This window comes from Chenopodium quinoa, unplaced genomic scaffold (assembly GCF_001683475.1).
Source record: "Chenopodium quinoa cultivar QQ74 unplaced genomic scaffold, ASM168347v1, whole genome shotgun sequence".
Classification (NCBI taxonomy): Eukaryota; Viridiplantae; Streptophyta; class Magnoliopsida; order Caryophyllales; family Amaranthaceae; genus Chenopodium; species Chenopodium quinoa.
This window is the reverse complement of record NW_018745003.1, coordinates 301936-316886: the sequence shown is the minus strand read 5'-3', so window position 1 is coordinate 316886 and position 14951 is coordinate 301936. Positions and strand designations below refer to the sequence as shown.

The 14951-nt window shown below is 37.2% G+C and overlaps 3 protein-coding genes and 1 pseudogene across 6 annotated transcripts; 2 read left to right on the top strand and 2 right to left on the bottom strand.

Moving 5' to 3' along the window:
• The first annotated feature begins 796 nt into the window (after positions 1-796).
• LOC110707693 lies at positions 797-1869 on the top strand (annotated as a pseudogene).
• Positions 1870-1919: 50 nt separating this feature from the next.
• Positions 1920-3657, bottom strand: LOC110707692 (pentatricopeptide repeat-containing protein At1g77170-like). Its single transcript, XM_021885725.1, has one exon. The coding sequence runs from the start codon at positions 3441-3443 to the stop codon at positions 2019-2021; it is 1425 nt and encodes a 474-aa protein (XP_021741417.1). The 5' UTR covers positions 3444-3657; the 3' UTR covers positions 1920-2018.
• A 1303-nt stretch (positions 3658-4960) lies between these two features.
• LOC110707691 (phosphatidylinositol N-acetylglucosaminyltransferase subunit P-like) lies at positions 4961-11788 on the top strand. 4 transcript variants are annotated; one of them, XR_002508582.1, is made up of 6 exons: positions 4961-5298; positions 9158-9364; positions 9518-9590; positions 10056-10174; positions 10283-10584; positions 11654-11788. XR_002508582.1 is itself a non-coding variant. In XM_021885724.1 (5 exons), exons 2-5 carry the CDS (start codon positions 9178-9180, stop codon positions 10399-10401), a joined length of 498 nt encoding a protein of 165 aa, XP_021741416.1. In that variant the 5' UTR covers positions 4962-5298; positions 9119-9177; the 3' UTR covers positions 10402-10691. The 4 variants fall into 4 exon arrangements, 1 of the variants encoding a protein (XP_021741416.1); XR_002508580.1 differs by having other exon boundaries at positions 4962-5298; positions 9119-9364; XR_002508581.1 differs by having other exon boundaries at positions 4962-5298; positions 9119-9364; positions 10283-10456; positions 11654-11760.
• LOC110708103 (cysteine-rich receptor-like protein kinase 10) lies at positions 10827-13923 on the bottom strand. The gene is made up of 7 exons (XM_021886213.1): positions 12795-13923; positions 12576-12704; positions 12305-12447; positions 11844-12054; positions 11493-11730; positions 11260-11410; positions 10827-11135 (listed from the first exon to the last, which is right to left on the bottom strand). The coding sequence occupies exons 1-7, from the start codon at positions 13921-13923 to the stop codon at positions 10827-10829; spliced, it is 2310 nt and encodes a 769-aa protein (XP_021741905.1).
• Between the last annotated feature and the right edge of the window lie 1028 nt (positions 13924-14951).

The window sequence follows — 14951 nt, the reverse complement described above, 5'->3', positions numbered from 1 at the left end:
AATTGAATCATGCCAGAAAATTTTTCTGCAGAATAGTACTGAAAAACAAAGGTTGAATAAGTATGACAGGAAAACATCTGATCATGAAGAGAGGCCTGACTCGAGTCACTTGACAGTAGCTAAATCGGGACTAGGAAGCATGCGAGAACTTCTTCAGAGAGAAAGGTAGGTCAGCAGCAGCAAGATTTTATGCCTTATATCAGTGACAGTCATCCTGCTTCACAGTCTATAGTAATAAATTTTTCATACAACGATACAAGATTACAAGAATATGGTTTCGTATTATCTCAACTAGAGTTGTGTATAGAAGAAGAGATACCATTTTTGTATTCGCGTTTCACTTTGCTTAGACAATCAGCATTCTTTTGTGTAGTTTAGTGTGCCAGATTGGCAATTCCACTTAGGCCTTCTCTTAGCGGATGCCTTCTGAAGGTTGATTCAATATCAGGCAACGTAAATTGGCCTGTTCGTTCTTTGAGTCTACTCATTACGCATTCTAATTTAACAAAGAACAACAAAATTAATTAGCTATATGCATTTTCCGTGCAAGTAGGTGTGATTGATTTATGGTGATAGATGAATATATCGGTATCTAGTTGGAAGCAGTGATGTTGACGTACTCGTTTTACATATGTTTTACTTCATATGCAGCATCGAATTGAAAGATTCTTTAATGAGCATTGATGAGGTCCAATAATGATGTATCAACATCACTTCACATGGATGATTGACTCATTCAATATTAGAAATATTCACGGGTTACATTGCTTCTAGCTCTGTTGGTTTGACGTAAAACATTTTCAATGAAAAATGAGTTTTCATGAAAAACATATTTTCAAGGAGAACCATAGTTGCAAATTAGTTTTCCTTTGTGGGGTTACTTACAATAATTGTTTAAGAGAAATAAAAAATAGGAGCGGAAAGGTGAGGATGGGTTAGAAGATAGTAAATAGGGGGTAACGGGTAAAGAGGAAAATAATATCTAACTTTCCACCCCTTCACAACCAAACAAAGGAAAATTAGGGAAAATCGGAAAAACGTTTTCCATGAAAACTTTTTACATCAAATCAGACACACCCTAGATGAATAACTTGCCTCAGATTCAGGATATCTCAAACTCTCTGAACTGGTTATATACAGATACTTCAGCACAATCAGCAGGCTCGCCTTCAGCTTCAAACTCAGTCTTTTAACAAAAGAATTAAGGTGGTGTTATATTATGGAAACTGTTAGTAATCAACCAAAATGGGAAGGAAAGGCACGTGCAGAGCTAGCTGGTGCTAAGGCTGAAGAAGTCTGGCCTTTCTTGGCAGACTTTTGTGGCCTGAACAAGTGGTTTCCGACTCTCAGCACCTGTATTAGGGTGGACGGTGTTGAAGGTCAGCCTGGCTGTGTCCGTTACTGTTCTGGGTTTAAGACCCACATAGCATGCCGATGAGAACCATGTGAACTGGACTAAGCAAAAACTGCTGTCCATTGATCCAGATAGCATGAGCTTAAGCTACTCGATCATTGATGGGAATGTGGGGTTCAACTCATATGTGTCTAAGGTGAGAGTGATAAGGCAGGATGATGGGTGTGCTATTGAATGGGATTACGAGGTTGAGCCAGTGGAAGGGTGGAAGCCCGAGGATTTGGATGAGTATATTGGTAAAGGCTTGAAAGTTATGGCCAAACGGATGGAAGAAGCTCTCAAAGCTGGTGTTATAAACTAGTGGATTAACTCTAGCAATTAGTTAATTGTGGTGTTTTATTTTGTTCCTAGCGTTGTAATTGTCGTCTTTGTTTTGTTTTAACAGTCGTTTGATCTATGTACTACACATATTATTTGGAATAAAAACAGCTATCATGGCATCGAAGATGGTTCAAGGCAATCTCATATTACTTACTACAACATTTGAAGACGATAACTGTAAATATCCAAAGAACACATCACTTCCCATTTGAAATTTTTGTGAAATGTCAAACGACAATCAATTTATAGTGTAAAGCGAGTTCAGAAGAGAATGGGTAATCTTTCAATTGATACTAATGGTCACAGAACTATAACCTTGAAGCTTAGATAATCTTCTCTGTTTCATAATTTCCCTCATCTTTTCAACCTCCTCCCACATATCTCTACTAGCATAGATGTTTGATAAAACAACGTAAACCCCATCATTCCATGGCTCCAGCTCGAGAAAATGCTTCGTTACCCATTCTCCCATTTTAACATCATTATATTTCTCACTTGCTGCCAACAAACACCCCCAAATCACAACATTTGGCTTCATGGACATGGATTCCACCATATTTCTTGCCTCCTCTAGCAATCCTGCTCGACCAAGTAAGTCCGCCATACATCCATAATGCTGCACGTTGGGCTCGATCCCATAAACATTCTTCATCATATGAAAGCAACGCTTCCCCTCATCAACCATCCCACCATGAACACATGCACTCAACACCCCAACAAAAGTCACATGATTCGGCATCACACCAGCTTCTATCATGGCATGAAAGAACTCCATAGCTTTATTGGCAAGGCCATGTGTAGCATAACCTACTATCATGGAAGTCCACGACGACACATTTCGTTCATCCATTTTCGAGAACACCCCATAAGCCAAGTCCATCCTCCCACATTTCCCATACATATCAATGACCGAATTCATCATCAAAACATTCTCTTGTCCTTTCCATTTCACTTGAAAAACACATTTATGCAATTGTAGTGCTAACTTAAAATCCCCTAACCCTCCACATGCCGAAACAACACTAATCATTGTCACACCATCCGGCTCAAACCCACTTCTCCTCATCCTCAAAAACATACCTAAAGCATCCCTAGAACGCCCACTTTGGGCTAACCCAGCTATAATTGCATTCCAAGAACCTAACTTTCTCTCAGGACTTTCATCAAACACCTTGTATGCATCTCCAAACTCACCTACTTTCACATACATATTAACCAACCCACTTTGAACAAACTCATCACACTCAATTCCATGAACAATTGCAACCCCATGAAGTTGCTGGCTTGTTTTCAAAGAGTAAGCTTGCCCAACAGCTTTAATGGTGATGGGCAGGGTATAATGATCAGGTAACACCCCTGCTCTAGACATAGACAGGTAAACATGAAAAGCAGAACATGGGGAGTTTAATCTAGTGTATAATCTTATGAAATTGTTCCAATAAAATGGGGCATTGTTTAATTCTAAGTAGTGGGTTCTAATTATATGAGCATGAATTTGATGAAGTTGAAGTAAATTTGTGCAATTTGATAACAAGTTTTGAATTTTCTCAGCTGGGTTTTGTTGGGGTTCTTGTAAAAATGTTTGATTGATTGGAAATCGGTCAATTGATTCAGAAGAAGTTGTTGCTGCTGCAATGTGGAGAAAAATGGTGGATTTTGGCTGTGGCAATTTGTTGAGCCTTAACGGTAAGAGAGGGAAAGAGATCATGCGTCAAAGTGGCATGTGAAAATTTGTGGACTTTGGGGGTGGAGTAAGACTGTAGGAGTACGCCTCAATAGAGCTGGGCATAGGACAGGTCAGCACTTTGGTTGGTTGATCAATCACACGTATTAAAATGTTTCGACTCACGCCCGTCGAAACTTCGGTACAACGTTAAAGAACATCATCTTTTTTCAAAATCTGGCAGCATGAGTTGAATATAATAACCGGGTATGTGTTAGTTTGCTTATTTTTGACCAAATTGCAAAAAGTTATCTATCATCCAAGAAGTCGCTGGCATAACACCATACGAGATACAACACATAGTCCGGGTCATAAATAAACTCTTTTATACAAGACACAAGTTCGACATGATACAACGAGAATATACAAGTTGATCTATTTGATCAACAAAAAAAAAACATATCAAGGGGTATTTTGGACAAATTTTCCACTTTAATGGGGGTAAGATTGTACTTTTGCCATGACTGACATGGAAACAATGGCATATCATGAAACTCACTTAATGTCTACCTACCACACGGAGTTAACAAAATAAACGTCTGTTTTCTCCATTGAAGTACTCCTTCCTCTTCCTTATAATTCTTTCCCAATTTCCATCAATTTTCAACAGCATCTTCGAAAATCAAGCAAAGAAAACTACTTCAATGAAGGAAAAGGTCACCCCTACCCTTTGAGGTTGACCATGCCCTTAATTTAACCCTTTATTCATAGGGTTTTAGTTTAATTTTGCGGCGAAATCGTCAATAAAGGTGATGTCGGAGATATGTGGGTGGAATTGAGATGGTGTTCGCGGAGGTTCATGTTTGGTTCGGATAGCGATGGTGGTTTTATGGCTGCCATCGATTAATGAATGAAAGAACCTTTCTGACGGAGTTTTTTCATTGCTAGCTTAGTTAAATGGCCAACCTTATGCCATGCAACAATAATTGACAGCATACTTATAAGTTGGCAATAAATACTACGGAGTATTTGACTTAGCTACAAAAGAACCACTTGATAAACGAAAAGCGTTTATCAAATATATCGACTGGGGCGGGCTTTGATACAACACGAGTACTAGACCATTTTTTTCTTCACCCATCAGGATTTCCACGGTTAGCTCGCTTGTGCAGTTGTGCCCAGTTCTTTTGGTATTATTGGTTTTCTTTTATCCCCTTTTCACTGTTACGCTGCACCCCCTCCCTCCTCTCCCCTCCACTCAGGGGCGGAGCTAGGGTGGGTTCCCACTGATTTTTTGAAAAAAATTAAAAACTTTTTTTAAAAAAAAAAAAAAAAAAATCAAAATAGGTTTATCAAATATATCGACTGGGGCGGGCTCTAATACAACACGAGTACTGGACTATTTTTTTCTTAACCCATCAGGATTTGCACGGTTAGCTCGCTTGTGCAGTTGTGCCCAGTTCTTTTGGTATTATTGGTTTTCTTTTATCCCCTTTTCACTATTACGCTGCACCCCTCCCTCCTCTCCCCTCCACTCAGGGACGGAGCTAGGGTGGGTTCCCACTGATTTTTTGAAAAAAATTAAAAACTTTTTTTTAAAAAAAAAGTAAAAAAATAGAAATAAGTTTAAATAGAATATTTGTGTAATATATGACAAAGAGTAAAGTTGTAGCCCAGTGGTTATTTTTACCTCCCATCACTCAGACTTATTTTTTTTTTTAATTTTGTTTACTGACTTGTTGTTTCCTCAAAAGTTACGGTTTACCCAATTACCCAGCTTCCCTGAATTCCTCTTCCTCATTCCCCCAAATTGCAAAACCTGAAAACCCTAACTTCTTCCTCCTTGGCAGAGCCCCCAACGTCAGCCGCAACCGGAGCTTCACATCCTCGCATCGTCTACGTAAGTGAAATTGGGGGTTTTTTTTTTTAATTTGGCTAATGTAATTAAGTAATTTACTTCTCAATTTGGGGATTTTTTTTGCTTAATCGTTGAATACTTGAAATTCATATGCTATTATGCTAATATTCATTACGAATTAAGGATTTTTTGTAAATTGTTGAAGATTGGTTATAATTTGCTAATTTACTTCTCAAGTTCTCAATTTGGGGATTTTTTATGTTACATTGTTGAATTTCATATGCTATTTCGTATTCTGCCTTCTGGATAAGTGGATTTCTGATTTCATATGCTGTTTGTACATTTATTGCACTATCGTGGTATGTTGGAATGTTGGATGAATCCTCTTTTCTCCTTATGTGGCTTTAGATAGTTTAAGTAGCTATGGTATGTTGGATGAGTCTTCTTCTCTGAGTTCTCTCTATCTATGTGAAATGTGCTTGGCATGCGGTCTTTCTTTAGCCTTTCCTAGGGGTGGCTTAAAGAATAAGCCAGGTGGGGGAGGGCAGGAGCTCGGCTAAGGACATTTATGTACTGAATATTTAATTATTATATTTTTTTTCTTTTGTTAATTACGATTTCAAATTTTCCAAGTTTCGAACCCACACTTCAAAAATCCTGGTGACGCCATTGGCTATGGGCTACATACTGCCGCCATCACCACCATCGTTGTGCCATCGCCGCCATCTCCACCGTAGTTGAACCGCTGCCTCATCGTCACAAGCTTTTCCGCCACTAGGTTAATAATGTATAATGTGATTTTTTATAATTACAGCATGTAAGATCTAACAAAAATAAGATTTGATTTTTTTTTAGTTTGATTTAATTTGAAGTATTATCAATCATAGCTCAGATTTGATTTTTTTTAGTTTGTTTAATTTGAAGTATTATCAATCATATAGCTTGATTTCAGTATGCTCTTCTGAATTTGTCCCTTGAATATGGTAGATTTGATAGCTATTTCAATAATAAAAAAAATTATTTACATAAAATGGAAAACAAGTAGCGGTGATTCGAGACAAAGTAGCGGTTTCAATTTAAAAACTTGAAGTAGCGGTTTATTCCCAGAACACCGAGCAGCGGTTTGTTGTTGGACCTATGAATAAAAACCGGTTTTTTTCCCTTAGCTGACGTGGACGGCATGGTGGGAATTAAAAAAAGATTAACTGTATTTTGGGAATTGCGTGTTTTCCCAACAATATTTTGGGAAAGGACGCACTTGTCTGCTGCATCAATGGCGTCGCCTTCACCATCAACAACCTCACCATTGATAGTACAACTCTGAGCTGCTTCTACTGTAACATCGCTATATTTAACATCGAAATTTCTTTTAATCGCCTTCCACTCCTTCTCAGAGGTAATTTGTTTTTCCCCAATTTTAAACTTCCAGATTTCGCGCCGATTATGTTAGGGTTTGTGTAATTTGAGTTCTATTTTGTTATCTGCTTTTTAATTGTCTCACTCTTACATGTACTGTAAGTAACTTAGTAACTTTGATAAAATTGGCCTTCTGTTATGGAATATGGACTAGCATGTTGGGTGCTCTATTAGGGACTGTAATCGTGTCGCGTAGTAATGGTGAAAGATCTTGATTACAAATAGAAATGAGTTCCTCAATGTTGTTGTTGGGAGGCTCAGCATAGGCTGAAATATATGGTGAAATGTGACCAGTAAGTGATTAGCAATCTGGGTCAACAGCTCAATGTTAGAAGTTCTGCTGTCATCAATGTGGTATCAACTGCCAGCTCTGCCTGCAGCACTTTATCGAGTTGTGGGGGGTTGTAAACTTTGTTACAAGTTCAATCAGGCATCAAGATTGGATTATTGTGTGCACAACAATTATTTGCTAAAATACTGACAGTGCTACAGATTTTAAATATCATTGTTAACTGAAAACGGCAAACTGGCAATAGAGAACGACACTTTGAAGTTTGAAGGAATTCAGATGGTAGCTAATCTAAAATATTTTAGTGCATGATGGAATAGAAGCAATCTTGTTACCTTACCTAGCTGGTAAATGTCTGTTTTGTTGTAACTTTGATGTATTTGTATGCTACTAGTTTTGCTTCAATAGATGCAAGCTGGGACTTTGTAAAATATTGAACTCCATGATCCTTAACCAGCAAGTCCACATGTGTTTTTTTTTATAATCATATTATGGCATTGTTTCTTGGTAAAATTATTAATCCGTACAAACATACTTTATTTGATAAAAAAGAATGCATGATGCTTTTTTTTTTCCCCTGGTAATCTTAGGTAGTTTGACCAAGCCCTTTCATGTCTAGTGGAATTGTCTTTTGAGGGAAGTGACATGTTTCTATTCATGCTAATGCTGACTTCATTGCAGAAAACTAGAACTAGCTGACTATGCAAGTAACTTATTGCTGAGGTAGAAGATTGTTAGGCTCGTATAGATGCAGTACCTAACAGTCTTCAACTTAGGTTTACAGGTACAAGCTAATTTGATTTATAGGTGCAAGCAAATTTGTTTATGGGTGCAATACTAAACAAATCAAAGTTTAGGTTTCTGCAAGAAAATTCTAGTTAGATATGGACTGTATTCTATTGATGGTGTTTTTGATCTGAATTTATTAGGCAACATATGCTAGCTGTTAGATTTCATGATTTTCTGGTCTGAATTAGCTCTCATCTCCAAAATAGAATGCAGAAGGCCAAAACCAATTGCGATACCATCACCAAACTCTATGATTAACGAAGTAGATTACTCACTACAACAACCCTCATCCACTTAGACTTCCCCATCCCACTGCTCTATTAACCCATTTCCTCCAGATCAACTGAGGATCCAAACTTTGTCCTGTACATCTTAGCAGCATTTCTGACCCCACAATCCTCCTTCTATTCCCTCACTGTACGTATTTGAAGCTTCTGGAGCAGTATGAAGTAGGGGAATGTATTGCCATATTAGGTGCTCCATGATTGCACCAAGCAAGTATAAGACTGGTGAAAGACCCTTTTTAAAAAATTGATTTCAAAAGGAGAAACGAGTGTGAGGAGAGAGATATGGGCATATGGCTGCTTGACTTCAAGGGTGAAAGGAGAATTGTGGGAACTATGCGTATAAAAAGTGTCTGGCCTCCTATTGGTGGGCCCAGTTTGCTTGTAGAGGGAGAAAGAAGTAGGTGTATTGAATGGGAATGTGGGGTTTGAAATGTTGCGTGGTAATTAGTTAAGTCTCTTTTCTGATTTTTGAGTTGAATTTGAGCAATGAGGTGACAAATTTAGAGGGTGTGAGATATAGGGACATTTGGGAGATAAAAGCCAATTCGAATGAGTGAAGAATCTGATAATTTGATGATGATGTTACGTGGGTAGTTGTAGATGATGTTGTTTTAGAAGTATCATATTTGGCTTTTGTGATGCTGAGATGGAGCGACTTGGTTCATATGCAATTATTGTTATTTAAATCACGTAGATTATTCTATTATAGATAACTCTTTTAATTGTCTATGGATTTGCTTTTTGTGAAATTTTAATAATAGCATGAAGAACTTGTAAGTTATCACAATTGTAAGTGATGATGGTATACAAACGAAAAAGTTAGAGAGATTATAATAGTTGATGTTTGCTTCTTCTTTTTCTTCCTGTTAGAATGATAAAGAAATATGAATGAAGGAAGTTTTCTTTAATATAATGACAAGCAGATTGATTATGTAGACTGTGACTACAGCTGCATTGACAGCTTAGTAGCTTATCATCTGTAATGCTCTGTATTCTTTACCTTTTTATTGGAAGTTCAGATGGCTGTAAATTTGTAACAGAATGATGGATCTTGATGATTTCAAAATTGCTCATATTTCAGATACGTTAGTGAATTCAGCTGTATTTGATGGTCTGATAGGTGGTGTACCAAAGAACAATATGGAGGACCCTCCTCCTGTTAATAGCCCAAGAAGAGTTCTCAGCCTGTCAAGGAAAAGGAAAGGTGCTGGCTCTTTCTTAAATGTTGATAATAAAGCTTCTGGATTGGGTGTATCTGGTCAACATGGTCCAAAACCAGCTGAAGTATATGGCTTTGTGGGTTCTATAACAACTATGGTTGCAACAGGTACAGTTAACCGTCTTGTCATTGTCTCATGGAGTGTTCTGTTTGTGATTCATTTGAGCTTCTTGGAATAAATAATTCTGCTGAGATCTGCATTTGTTGTGTTCTTTTTTCTTGGTATATACTTACAGAACTTTTGTTATATTTGTTGAACAGCTATATTCTTCATATGGGCATATGCTCCTGAGCATTGGTTGCATTCTATTGGGATATTCTACTATCCTAACAGGTGAGCTGTGCACTTCTTAAACTTTGACTCTAAATAAACTAAGCATTTAATCTATAAGAGCACCCTCTACTACCTCATCTAGCAATGCCTCCATGGCTTGAACAGAGGCATAATAGCTCTCAGAAGAGTTAAAACCTTACTAGGAAAGGATTTTCTTAGTCTGACAGCGGACGCAAGTCATCGTGTTCTATATTCCCTTTGCCTTGAAACCCTTGATGCATCAAACGTCAGGCATTGGAGAACAAATACTGTGTTGGCAAGCAAGTTAATAGTCTACATTTAATGCTAGTTGGCAGTGTTGGTTACACTATAACTTTGCTATTGAACCTGCTGCCCATACATCAGTGCATGGTCATTTGGAGTTCTAGTTCTATCCTTTGTGTGATTTTGGTCATAGTTTCAAGTTCTACGACAGTCGAACGGCAACCTTTATGGAAATATGCTAATGTTTGTTTCTCATTCTAGGTACTGGGCTGTAGCTGTACCAACATATTGCATGGTCATTATAGTCTTAGGACTGGCATTTTATATAGGCCTCAACTTTATGGCAACTCCTTCCCCAACTTCCTTGAATGTGATTTATGGTAAGCTAACTTTTCCTTCTGGAAATGAAGTCAAATTTCCCTGGATGTTTCCTTTATCCTTCATTGTGGAGATTAGATATGACTTTTAATGCTGTTTTGCTTTGACAGATGAACACAGCAGAGACCCACAAAATTTCACGACTGTTGAAGATGATCAGCCTATTGAATCTATCTCGGATATTGACATCAACCAAATAAATGAGCTTATGTTTAGAGATTTGAAATGACAATTGTATATGTTGACATCAGTGGACTAAGTCGTCTCATGTAGATAATATCTGGGTAAGTGGTTTTGCTGATAGCCCATTGCATTGCTTGGCTGATTGGTGTATTATTTGTGTGAACATGAAGGTAGGCTGTGCTAATTTGTTGAAGGCCAACTCTCAATAACATTGAGTGATCATGAACATGTAAGCATGCTCTTTTCTGCCTTTTGCTACATGCATTAATGAATGAAGTAAGAATTCTTTTATAGACTTATTGAATTAAAAGAGTCGCCTCTACTTGATTTAGATCAGTGATATCTTTATGATATCTTGCATGCTTGAGGGATTAATAATACATTACATGTATACTCCTGCTAACTCGAAATAAGTTTAGCATTAATTCTACAAAACAAACGGAAATGAGGAGAATCAGGGGAATTAGAAAATTATCGAGGTTCAAGCTCAGATATTACTGAATCATAATTAGAATGATTCAGATGTTGTGAACATGGAGTTGGCTCTGCATCTGCATCTGGTTTGGTAGAAAACGCCGGTCTTTTTGGGATCATAATGTGTTCAATTTCGTTATTGAGAATGGCTGAAATCTCCAGCATGGATGGCCTGTCTTCCTGCTTTTCTTGAACGCATAATAGAGCAATTTGCATACATCTCATTAGCTTATATTTGTAATTTAAATCGTCTAATGCTGGATCCACAAATTCCATGCCTTCATCTTGTTTCCACAACTCATATGCCTGATAAATTTATTTAACCACAGAAGTTATGTTTGATACATATGAAATATATATATTTTTTGAACTCAGATTTGTCATATACAGAAATCAGCCACTGGATAAATTAGGCTGCTTGTTTACTTACATATTCCAAGAGGTTGCATCCTTCATTAGCACCGTAGAATTGGTCATTTCTCTTACCACTAATGATTTGTAGCAGCAGCACTCCAAAGCTGTAAACATCATGTTTTCTAGAGTATACTCCTAGCTTCACATACTCCGGAGGGACATATCCACTGCCAAAATATGATTAATTTGTTCCAAGTATAACCTAAATAATAGTGATAAACAAAAATGCAAGCATAACCATGTACTTACTATGTTCCTGCAATGTTGTTTGTATTTGCTTCATATCCATCTGTTTGGAATATTCTTGCCATGCCAAAGTCTGAAATTTTAGGATTTAAATTTTTGTCAAGTAAAATATTACTAGCTTTTAGATCTCGATGTATGATCGTTAGCCTCGAGTATTCTTGCAGGTACAGAAGGCCTTGAATAATTCCTTCAATGACGTGAGCACGAATTCCCCAATCGAGCTGTAAACTTTTCACAGGATCTGTAACAATGTAAAAGACACACAAAGGAAACTATAAGCTGGCAGTTGATTATGGCTATGCTCACTAGCTAGATTTGCTGTCATCATAGAACTTAGTCGAACAACAGCTATACCAAAGAGGTAGAAATCCAAGCTGCTATTTGGAAGGTATTCATAAATAAGCATCTTTTCTTCTCTTTCCACGCAAAATCCCATCACCTTAACCAAGTTTACATGCTGAAGTCTTGCAGTGAGCATAACTTCATTCTTGAACTGCTCAAATCCTTGCTTTGATGCTTTTGAAAGTCTCTTTACTGCAATTTCCTGTCCTGTCTTTAATTTGCCCTGGAATAGAGGATAAGATTTTGTTTAGGCTGAAGGGTGGGGAGGGAAAATACTTATTCTAGAAAGGACTCCCATCCAACCAAACACAGCCTTATTCGCTTATGAGGAAAAAAAAATATGACCTGACCTCCATTATTGGTTTCAATAAACTTCTATGTTTCTGGAGGTATTTCTTCTCCGTTTTTCCTCAGACACATAAAAAACAGTATACTCTTATAATCTAAAACGAAGCAATGTGTAGTTTGCATACCTTGTAAACTGGTCCATACCCACCCTCTCCAAGCTTCTTGTAAAATGAAAAATTGTCTGTGGCCTCAGTGATATCCTCGAAACCGAATGCTTTTACATCAGTTGAATCATAACTGAAGGTTCGAGTGTCTGTTGTTATAGATCCTATGAACACAGCACCCCCAACAGAAATTAGAAGAATAAAAATGATTATAATCTCAATATTATGAAATTGTTTTGTCATCTCATAAAATCAACTGATTTCCAAAACCAAGCCTGTTAACTGTACTTACTGCCATAATTAAGCATTCTTTTTCTGAGAAAATAGAAGATTAAGCTGAGACAGCAGATACTGGCTGCAGGAACCAACACCTTTACTAAAAGTAGCCTTTTATTGAGCTGATTCCCACCTGTTATTTCAGCTGATAAATGTATACCATGTTATTCTGTGTCACTACAGTATGTAATAGGAGAAAAATCATTCAGAATGCTATACTAACAATTTGAATTACCTGCAGCCTTAGAGAGGACCCAGTTATCGTCGTTACCAACTTGAAAGACATTGTACCCACGAAGGCCTTTCTTCTGAGCATACGAAACCTTGGTTTTAATTGCATCCACATCGTTGAAGCCCACCCAGAAAGACCCAAAAGAGCAAGTATTCTCAACATACGTATAGTTGTACACAATCTTAGTCGCATAACTCTTCACATAGCTCTTGATCCATCGGTAGCCCAATGACCCATCTGGATTGATTCCTGGACCTGAAGCCGGAGCTCCAATCTGGTTATCTTTTGGATTTAGAAGGGTCCATACCCAGCCATGGCAAGGCATCCCTATCAAAATCTTCTTTGCTGGTAGACCTTTACTTATCCATTGGTTGAGGCCATACTCAGTACAAGCATGAGGGTTATAAGGGTCATACAATGCAGCATGAGGGTGGGCAAATTTGTATTGTTGTGGCACAAAATAATCAAATGACATCATATGAACCCAATCAAAGTTCCTCTGGATTGCATCCACAGGGAAATCAACTGTGACGGTACCATCCTTTTGATCATGATCAAAACTAGAGGTTGTAGGCAAGTAATGGATGCCCATGCTTAAGATTAATCTTTTATCAGAATGATCTACAGCAGACCGCCACTCATCGAAGAGTTTTTCCATGTTTAAGGAGTCAGAGGTGGTGTTGGGCAGAAAACAACAGATATCTAACCCATGAAAACCATAAGTTAAGGCTGTTTGAATGGAGGAGTTGATGAAAGACTTCCTAGAGGAAGAGTTGGAGATCATAGATAAGAAAGTGGGTGTAATACTGTGATCTCCTATGGAAAGAAGTGTTTGGATAGAAGGGTTGTTGCGTTTGACAGTGTTTGTGAACGAAGCTATGTATTGGACATCAGACGAAGGGATGGAGAGTTGGTAAGTGGTGGAGTTTATGCCCGCGAAAGCACAATAGAGGTGGGTGAAGAGAGAAGAATCAACGTCAGGAGCCGGAAACTCGCTAACTGTTAACCAGTAACCTGACTTGATCCAAGATGTGTCAAATTTATCAGTTGCATCGACATGGTAGGCTAATGTATGAATCAATTGCACTAGTAATAGCATGAATTTCATTAGTTTGTTAACTGTAAAACCCATTGAAACTCTACACAAAGGTTATTACAAGTCTACTTCATTTTTAATATAAGATCCTTCAATCTTTGCTCCTTATTTCAAGTCAGTTGTGGATTTGTCTTCCTAATTAATACTCCGTACAAAGGTACGATTGTACAATCATATTGCAATTAAAAGGAGAGCAAGTCTAATTGTCCTTCACATGAATTTAATTCAATTACTTGACTTGTTTTTTTCCTTGACTCAATCTTTTATACTGTTCTAGACACTTGTCATCAATCAATTATCTAAAGCTAATTCGAAATTAACTTTTATGAGCATACAACTAACTTGCAATTTCACTTTCGAGTAAATTGTTCAGTCATCCAGAGTTGGTTTATAATTTACTATACCGTACATCCTACTTTCCAATTACTTTCGAATTGATACCGTACAAAGTGGGGGTAAGATAGACTCCAAGACCTTGTCACCTACATGTTTTTCATGAATGATGCGCCTCAAGACTCTCAACTATAGAACCAAACTTTGAGCATTAATTCACATCAAAGCAAATTATTTTTTGGGATTTTGATCGATTCATTTTAATTTGCATTTTTTAGGCATCAACTTTTCTTTAAGAAATCCCCAATCAAGCAATTTTAAGAAATCCATTCAAAACCTTTATTAAATACCTAATTAATCTAATGATCTACTCCCTCAGTCCCTTTATTTTTGCCCCATTTGACTTTTTACAGTTTCCAAGACACGTGTTATATCGTTTATATCTCCATATTTACACGCAAGAAAATTATAAAAAGTTGATATTAATTAAATATATAATGAGACGAACCAAACAAGATTCCACATGACTATATTACCTATTGTAGAATAACGAGAATTTATGGTCAAAGTTTTCAAAGTTTGACTCAAATTTTGGCAATGAAGCAAAAAAAAATAGGGACAGAGGGTGTATAATATACTTCCTCATTTTGTTATTAGATGTATCACTTTCTATATATGGAATTTTTTAATTTGAATGTATTACTTTTATAAGTTCTATCTATCTCTCCCAC